This window comes from Balaenoptera ricei, chromosome 11, assembly GCF_028023285.1.
Source record: "Balaenoptera ricei isolate mBalRic1 chromosome 11, mBalRic1.hap2, whole genome shotgun sequence".
NCBI lineage: Eukaryota > Metazoa > Chordata > Mammalia > Artiodactyla > Balaenopteridae > Balaenoptera > Balaenoptera ricei.
This window is the reverse complement of record NC_082649.1, coordinates 31,418,564-31,428,501: the sequence shown is the minus strand read 5'-3', so window position 1 is coordinate 31,428,501 and position 9,938 is coordinate 31,418,564. Positions and strand designations below refer to the sequence as shown.

The window sequence follows — 9,938 nt, the reverse complement described above, 5'->3', positions numbered from 1 at the left end:
CAGGAAGTATATATACCATTAAAAAATATTTGTGCTTCTGATGGTTTTTAAATAACAACTCTTGGTTCTAAAACTGGAACATTATTTTTGAATCTCAACTATTGCAATACGTGAAGGCAGAAGGTTAATGACACAGCCTCAAAATGGCATGTTCAGAAAGTTGCATTTCCAAATTCAGGTGAAGGGAGAAATATATTTGTTTCCTTTATCCTCAAGTCTATAAGGCAGTGCCAATTTCCCATAAGAGAAGTTATTTATTTACTTATTTATTTATTTTCAAATTCCATCTCCCAAACACAGGCCTACAGAAATAGAAACTATTTTGTGCATTCACATTTGATTTATAATTAAGCCTGACTTTTGGTTTATTTTTGTTTTGTTTATTTATTTAAAATTTTAATTTTCTATTGGAGTATAGTTGATTTACAATGTTGTGTTGGTTTCAGGTGTACGGCAAAGTGATTTAGTTATAACTACACATATACCTATTCCTTTTCAGATTCTTTTCCCATATAGGTTATCACAGAGTATTGGGTAGAGTTCCCTGTGCTATGCAGTAGGTCCTTGTTGATTTTATATACAGTAATGTGTGTATGTTAATCCCATCCTCCTAATTTACCACTCCTCCCCCACCTTTCCCCTTTGGTAACCATAAGTTTGTTTTCTAAGCCTGTGAGTCTGTTCTGTTTTGTAAATAAGTTCATTTGTATCATTTTTTATATTCCACATATAAGTGATATCATATGATATTTGTCTTTGACTTCACTTAGTGTGATAATCTCTAGGTCCATCCATGTTGCCGCAAATGGCATTATTTCATTGTTTTTTATGGCTGAGTAATATTCCATATATTTTTATGTGGTATATAAGTACCACATCTTCTTTATCCATTCATGTATCAGTGGACATTTAGGATGCTTCCATGTCTTGGCTATTGTAAATAGTGCTGCAATGAACACTGGGGTTGCATGTATCTTTTCGAAGTATGGTTTTCTCCAGATATATGCCCTGGAGTGGGATTGCTGGATCATATGATAGCTCTATTTTTAATTTTTAAAAATTTTTTGATTTTTTTTCAATTTTTGGCTGCGCTGTGCAGCTTGTGGGATCTTAGCTCCCCGATCAAGGATCAAAACTGTGCCCCCTGCATTGGCAGTGCGGGGTCTTAACCACTGGACCTCCAGGGAGGTCCCTACTTTTAGTTTTTTAAGGAACCTCCATACTGTTCTCCAGAGTGGTTGTACCAATTTACATTCCCACCAATAGTGTAGGAGGGTTCCCTTTTCTCCATACCCCCTCTAGCATTTATTGTTCATAGACTTTTTGATGATGGCCATTCTGACCGGTGTGAGGTGATTGTAGTTTTGATTTGCATTTCTCTAATAATTATTGATGTTGAGCATCTTTTCACGTGCTTTTTGGCCATCATCTGTATGTCTTCTTTGGAGAAATGTCTATTTAGATCTTCTGTCCATTTTTTGATTAGGTTATTTGGGGTTTTTTTTAATATTGAGCTGCATGAGCTGTTTGTATATTTTGGAGATTAATTCCTTGTCGGTTGCTTCGTTTGCAAACATTTTCTCCCATTCTGTGGGTTGCATTTCCGTTTTGTTTATGGTTTCCTTTGCTGTGCAAAAGCTTTTAAGTTTAATTAGGTCCCATTTGTTTATTTTTGTTTTTATTTTCATTATTCTAGCATCAACATCACGAAGTCATTGGGAAGATCAGTGAACTACCAAAGGTAAGGTTCCTGACACAAAGTAGGTGCTCAAAGTATGTTAATTCCCCTCTCCCCTGCTTACAGACCTCTTGTTTAAAATTGATGTATAACTGGCATATAACACATTATTTAATTAATATCACAGTCCCTCTGAAGAAGATTTTAATATAACGCTTATGCTTTAGGATGTGTCCATAATTAGAATCATTTAAAAAATAAATCTAGGTTATTGTCTAAGATAAACATGCCATAAAACCCTGAAGTGTCTTGGTAATATCTAATGCAAACCCAGTATGGTGGAGTATAAGACTAGATAGACTGATAATTAGGGACCATGTTCTGGTCTCTGGTCTGTCATGGCATTGCTGAGTGACGTTGGTAAAGTCAGTTTCCCTCTCCAGGCCATCATTTTCCATCTGTAAAATGAGTGGTTGTTTTCAATGATCTTTAAGACCATCTTCCACTCTGACAGTTTATGATTCTACATAACAATTCAATCTTTAAAGAAATTTATTTAAGTCACATTTTCTGAAACTTTCCCTTTATAAGTTTTTTTCCCCCCCTATACTCACTGCTTAAGGAAATTTTATTTCACTTCAAATTTAGTATTGTGGAAAGAGTCAGAAAAAGAATCTAAGTGTAGAAAAGAAAAAAATAGAATTACAAATATTAATATTGAGCCATTACGGGGACATCTAGGCTGGTTCGGGACAGACATAAATGACCTTGTTTTATTCTAAATTCAGCTCACTGGCTTATGATGAAAAGTGAAAGGTTATTATATGGACTTACTGGGCAAAACCAGATTTTATAAATAATTACCTGTCAGACTGTTCAAGATAGACAAACATACGCCAGACCAACAAAAACACAGACCTGTCATATTTCTGAGAGAAATGTACGTTGAGTCTTCCTTCTCTGGGACTATAAGGAGATCAGGTAGAATAAAATGAAGGGAAAAAAAATCTAAACCCTATATTTTCTGCCTTGTGCATACTTTAAAATGTATAATGTGGGAGAGGAGGAATTTTGATGTGAAAAATCGGCTCCTGAAAATTTTATACATCTATAAGCCTGGCATAGAAACCAAATACAATAAATGCTGTCGTTTTAAAAGTTAGGATGTTTACTGCAAGCTTATAATTTTCCATGATTAGGGACGCCAAGAAAAATAAGAATGATGATAAAAAGAAAAGTTTAATCATACATTTCACCAAGCACAGATGGAACATCAAAACCCTTTGGCAATTTTTTGATATTATATATCTGCATTTTTTTGTTCTTGACATGAAGATTTTTTCCAGAAGGACTAACATAGAACAGGTAAGTGATAGTTAACAAATGTGAATAATATGGCACAATCACATTAACCGAGCCTCACTATGATTTGGTCACAGGAGGAAAATCTTTCATGCTTCTCATTTCTGTTTTTATTAATTCTTTACAAAGGTTATCTCAGTGTGTGTAGAAACCACGATAAAAGTAAAATTATACAAAACTCATAAAGAATTAAAGAAACAACTTCCTTCTTTGCAATTTGAGTTCAATCAAGAACTGTATATAACTGCTATATTTTGGTTTGCTTCATTACAGTTCCTCGTTTACTGGAGAAAGTATATAGATGCCAGAAGGATAACTCAGCTGCTACCAGCAAGAAACTGCCCAGCCCACATTGCAGTCTAGGTGTTAGTGCTTTGGAGGGAGAAAGCAGATCACTTGGCTCCCCATCCATTGATTCTAACCGCTTTGCTTCTAAATGGGTACAGCGTGTGTGTGAGGGCTGGGCCTGGGGATCGGAGGGACAGGGGAAGGAGAAAAATGAAGATGGCGAAGAGGGTCTACGAGGGGAAAAACACACGATAGGCAGATACTCAGAAAGTTGGGAAGAAGCCATGAAAATGACACATATACTACACGTGGGGTGAAGGGGAGAGAAGATGGGAACAGACAGTTCATCAGGCCAATTAGGTCTTTGATTAGTGTGAGTTTATAAGATGGACATTTGTCTGTAAAATACATGTAGATCTAGACATCAAATGTCAGAAGGTAGAGTTGGTGGGACAGTGCAAGGGGAAGACTGACTGTTCTTTTGTTTCCTTTGTCCGAAACCTGGATTACAAAATGCATCAAATAAAACACAGACTAAACACTGAGAAAAAAAAAGTCACTGCTTTTAAGTTATGTGAGTTGAGAGCAGTAAATCTAGTCCAAATTAAAATTTCAAAATTGTGTGATGTGCATTCTTGTCCACCTACACACCATCCCAAACATCCTGCCATTCATTGGCTAAATGGCCCATCCAGTAAACAAGACTAAGTGTTGAGCGGGCTGGAAAAGGGCTGGAGTCAGCCAGTTGATAGTCACAACAAACCAACCCATTCCCAAGGATGCGGAGAAGGTAAACTTGTATTTTATTTTGCCCAAGGAGGGGAACAGAAATCACCTTAATATAACATTGCCTTTCCTGTTGTCGCACTCACAGTCACATCAGCAGGCCAGAAAAGCCATCCCATTCCTGCGGTAGGCACTCTGTCAAAGCAAAAGAAATCTGCAGTGAATTATCACATCAAGTCAAACCAGGAAAGGAAGCAAAAGAGCAAACAGAACTTTCTTCCTGTTTTGTAGACTCTGCTGGCTACAATCTAATCGGGTGCTTAATCTGAACGTTTCTGGTGGCAAAGCTTTAGCAGCCACTCTGTTAAAAAGTCAGTGTGGTTAACAAGTGGTTAGTGATTCTATTTTGGGGGAGTGGGAGATACCTAAAATAAGACATCCCGTTCTGTTAATTGATTGGGCTTGGTTAGGCCAAAGACGTGTTGTGTTGAATCTGTTTGTCCTTTATAAACATGTGCTCTCTATTGGACATGCCCAAGAATCACTTCTAACTAAGTCTCTTAATAGTCTGTAAATTACTGACTCATTATATCCTTCCCAGGCCTAATTTACAGTCTCAGCAAAAAGCTATGGGAACAGATACTAACAGAGCCCCCCGCCCCCACCACAAATATGGTGATCTCTAAGGAGTTCTGTACATTATAGACATTACAGAAAACTTGAATCCTACATAATTTTACATACATTCATGTACATATAGATGTATAAATGGATATTCATGATGGGATAAAAATACTCCCATAAAAGAAAAATGGGAAAATAGATACTAATTGCAATAATGCAATATATTCCAGTAAAGAAAGTAAAATGGCGTGATTTCTCACCCCAAGAGATATATTCTGCATTTCAGAGTTGGAAGAGTTGGGCCATACAGGGCCTCTGTGACTCGTCCTGATTCTCACAATGAGACCCATAGTGAAGCAGAATTAAAATCCGGGATTTAGGAATAAAATACCCCTTTTCACCACCATAGTTTTCATTATTTAAACTAGGAACAGCAACGTTCAGAGAATTCATAACCCTCAATTAAATGGAGTTTTTCTATAATCTGTTTTCAGAAAAATGGAAAAAATGACAAAATCTCATATCAGGGATTTTTTTTTTTCCTTTAAGCTAGTAACTCTGGGCTGTTCTGGAGTCTGTAAACTTTCGGTCCAATAAATTTACCTTCAGTAGCCATATTATAGGAAATACAGAATAAGCTTTTATGGTTAAGATAATGTTATGAAGGTGCTGAGAGTTTAATTCTAAAAACATGATTATTTTTAATTATACAAAAAAAAAAAAAAAAAAGGAAAGTGGACCAAAGGTTTTTAGAAAGACTTCTACCAATATGAGGTGAAACAAAAATGGTTTTCCAGATAACTTTCTGTTAATCATAAAATTCAATTAACTTCAAAACCTTCCCTCCAAATCTCCTGCTTACACAGGATTTACTATGGTTGTCAGGCTTTGGCGCCCTGGCTGAAATTTCATCGGTGGGTTATGCTGTTACACAGTTCACTCCAGATCAGCATATCAAGGATAAGAAAACAGTGGCAGATTCTAAGTTTCCTTTGTCAGGGATCTCTGGGAGCTCCATCCTACCATTGGACTTTTTGTGCCACAGGGCACTTTCAGATTGAAGCAAACATTCTAACAAAGACTAGAAAATTCCAGCTCTAGCTCCTAAGATTGTGCACCAGAGAACAGTGGTTAAGTGAGCTCCTTGGAGAGCCACAGATAAACTGCAGGAACGGATAAGGTGTCTTCCCACAACTACAGGCAGGGGAGCCTCAGGCCTTGAAACAGCCCCTTCCGCCACAGCCGCCTTCGAGAGGCTCACGCCAAAGTAATACTTTCAGCTTCTTAACCTTGATATTTTACAGTTTACAACCACAGTGACAACCTTTAACATAACATAATATTGAAAGCACAGGGATGGTTTACATGGAGATAAATGGACCTGGGAATAAAGCTGGGTTCCTCTTAAAGGTAAACGGTTGAGGTGAGCCTTCCTTGAAAAAGCAGTCTTGGCTCGGGAGAAGACTAAGTCTTGGCTGAGCTCACCTGAGAAATTACCACATTAAATCTTTCCAGGGTGGGCGATATGAAATGGTTCGCTCCAGTACTGAGAAGGTCACTTTTCAAAAATCAAGTCACCTTCACAGATAATTGATTATTATTGTTTGCAAACAAGTAAAAGATGACAGGCTTATTTAATAACATAGACACTCAAGTAGCCAAGTTTAATGAGAAAACGAAAGTTTAGAGCTGACCCAGATTTCTGGAATAAGTTCTTCCTGTTCTAATTCTAAAATAAAGAAGAAACAAACGAGCATGTGTAATTAGTGAAGAGCAATTTCAGCAAACCAATCCCCTAGGGTCCTCCACCCTGAGTCACTGCTTTTTCCTTTTGATGTATAAAGGATGTATGTTGTCTGTCTGTGTAGGGTAATTATGGGAATGTCCCAAATTTGGCATCCATTCCAGAGTGAGCAACTTGAAAGGAAGATGGATGAAGACAACTCATCTTTGTGTCAACTGTGAATTTCTCTCTATTTGTGTTGGGAATGCTGAAACTAAATTTAAACATTGCTTGGTGTGAGGGCCTTCCAGAGGCCACATTCTCATGAAACACTCTGTATCCCACTCACTCTCTACTGTCAGATCCTATGAACGATTCACAGACATCCTTAGTTAGTAAAACCCAGACCTTGACCAGAAAAAGCCAGGACCTCCCCAACTACTGAAAAGTATAAATTAATCAATAACACAGACCTCGCCCCCCGCAAACCAGCTCTTACTGCTATATACCACTTAAGCTTTACTTCTTACTTAATAGAGCTCTGTTCTTAACTACTGTTGGCTCCTGTGTAAACACACTGAACAGCTCAGATATTTTAGCATCTCCCAAAGTCACCAGCAAAGATGATATATATATATTTTAAAGGACCAATTGTAGTTCTTAGGCTTTTTTTTTTAAATTGAGTATCAAGCTAGCTCCCCATTTTTGACATTCTTTTATTCATTCGGCTCCAAATTATGACCTTTTACTGGAATCTCAATCTACCTGGATAAACAGACATAGATTCTACTTGCTGCACTGGGCACTGGTGGGGAAATGAACTAATTAAGGGTGTACTTTAAAAATATGGCTTAAAAAAAATCGTATGGACAACGAACAAGCTAGAGAAAACATTTAAATCCCAAACTGGTTTACTTCTGCTTTTTTATGGTTCATCATAAATTACACATTTTAAGGAATGCCAATTAATATTAAAAAGCAAAAGGTTAATATTTATCTTAAGCAAAAGAAGATAAATATGCTCTAAAACATATCCTGCAGTTTGAATGTGATTGTATGTGTGTGTTATTTATGCCATTAGCCTAATTAGTAAGGCTTTAATTATAGATAAAACCACGCCCCTCAGTTCAGACCTGTGTTTTATTCTTACTACTACATTTCCTGGTCAGTTTTGGCATCACTGAGGCGGAGCTGTTGCTGCTCCGCACCCTGTCCCATGGGGCCAGAGTTACGACTCTGACCCACCATCCCCAGGATGTGCTGTTGCTGCACCCTAAGCCCAAGCCACTACTGTACCCTGTCACCCCACAGCTGGTGCCACTGCTGTATCTCCCCACCCTGGGGCCCAAATCACTGTGGTGAGCCCCAGGGACTCAGACCCTGGGTCCTTGGAAGATATACACATGCCTGCACCTCAGACACTGGCACTGCCATCACTGCAAGTGCACCTGTGCCCCAGGACCAAGGTAGTTCCACATGTGCCTGATCCTAGAACACCGGCTCCACTGCCACTTGAGTGCCAGCTCACTAAACCTTGTACCAAAATGGATCCCCTTGGCTAGAACTTCCTTTCACAGGCAAAAAAGAAAGACCCCAGCAGCAGCCTCTGCCATCGAGGACCCCAACAGCCCTAGATATCACTGCCACTTGCAGGACCTCTGCAGTCTGGGCCCCTGCAGTCTTTGCCCAAGTTGACCTCAGCTGATGGAGCTGCACAGAGATTATGCCACTGTGCTTTCCCCAGAATCAGAGCTGCTGAACCCCATCCCGCCAGAGCCCTCACAGACACCTTCAGGTGAAAGTCTTTCCCCTCCAGAGTCAGTCTGAAAAGGCTGGAAGAGTTGACTGCTCCCTCAAATGTGCAAACATCGACGCAAAGCTACTAGAAACGTGGAAAAGCAAGGAAACATATCACCACCAAAGGAACTCAATAATTTTCCAGTAACTGACCATAAAGAAATGGATATCTGTGAGTTACCTGAAAAAGAATTCAAAATAATTATTTTAAGAAAGCACAGTGAGATTAAGAGAACTGATAGACAACTCAATGAACTCAAGAAAACAATGCATGAACAACATGAGAAATTCAACAAAGAGATAGAAATCATAAAAAAGAACTAAACAAAAATTTTGGAACTAAAATGCAAGAGAGAGCTTCAAAAACAGAATCAAGCAGAAGAAAGAATGTGCAAACTTGAAGATAGATTTCTTGATATTATCCATTAAGAGGAGAAAAGCAATAAGAATGAAAAAAGGGTGAAAAAAGTCTGCGTAAATTAGGGGACACCATTAAGTGAAATAATGCAGTCAGCCCTCTGTATCTATGGATTCCACATCTGCAGATTCAACCAACCAAAAATATCTGGAAAAAAAATTCCAGAAAGTTCCAAAAAGCAAAACTTGAATTTGCTGTGAGCTGGCAACTATTTACATAGCATTTACATTGTATTTACAACTATTTACATAGCATTTACATTGAATTAGTTATTATAAGTAAACTAGAGATGATTTAAATTATATATGGGAGGATTTACAGAGGTCACATGCAAAAACTATGTCATTTTATATAAGAGACTTGAACATCTGCAAATTTTGGTATCCATGGCGGGTCCTGGAACTAATCCCCCACAGATACTGAGGGATGACTGTATTTGATTTATGGGAGTCCTAGAAGGAGAAGAGCGAGAAAGGGTCAGAAAACTCACGTAAAGAAATAAGTTCTGATATCTGGGGAGAGATATGACCATCCAGAAACATGAAGCTCAGGAATTCCCATATAGATTTAGCCCAAAGAGCTGTTCACTGAGACATATTATAGTCAAACTCTTAAAAATCACTGACAAAGAGAGAATTTTGAAAGCAGCAAGAGTTTAAAAGGAGTCATCACATACAAACAAACCCAGATAAGGTTATCAGCAGATTTCTCAGAAGAAACCTTGCAGGCCAGGAGAGAAAGGGATGATATATTCAAAGTGCTCAAAGAAAAAAAACCTGCCAATCAAGAACACTTTACCCAGGAAAGTAGTTCCCGGGTAGAGATAAAGACTTTTCCAGACAAACAGAAACTGAGGGAATTTATCACCACTAGACCTGCCTTAGAAGAAATGCTAACGGGAGTTCTTCAAGATGAAACAAAAGGATGCAGCAAAAGCAGTTCTAGGAGGCAAGTTTATAGTGATAAATGCCTACATTAAGAAAAAACGAAGATTTTACACACCTATGGTCACCTAACCTATGACAAAGGAGGCAAGAATATACAATGGTGAAAAGACAGTCTCTTCAATAAGTGGTGCTGGGAAAACTGGACAGCTACATGTAAAAGAATGAAATTAGAACACTCCCTAACACCATACACAAAAATAAATTCAAAACGGATTAAAGATCTAATTGTAAGGCTGGACACTATAAAACTCTTAGAGGAAAACATAGGCAGAACACTCTTTGACATAAATCGCAGCAAGATCTTTTTTGATCCACCTCTTAGAGTAATGAAAATAAAAACAAAAATAAACAAATGGGACCTAATTAAACTTAAAA

The 9,938-nt window shown here is 38.0% G+C and overlaps 1 protein-coding gene across 3 annotated transcripts in view; it reads right to left on the bottom strand.

Annotated features, from left to right (window-relative positions):
• Nucleotides 1-2,901: 2,901 nt before the first annotated feature.
• The window catches only part of SUPT3H (SPT3 homolog, SAGA and STAGA complex component), a 421,288-nt gene continuing 414,251 nt past the window's right edge, over nucleotides 2,902-9,938 (bottom strand). For all 3 annotated transcript variants that reach the window (XM_059938581.1, XM_059938582.1, XM_059938583.1), the window contains exon 12: nucleotides 2,902-4,249. In XM_059938581.1, coding sequence (XP_059794564.1) covers nucleotides 4,208-4,249 — 42 coding nt within the window. In that variant the 3' untranslated portion in view covers nucleotides 2,902-4,207. The remainder of the gene's footprint in view (nucleotides 4,250-9,938) is intronic.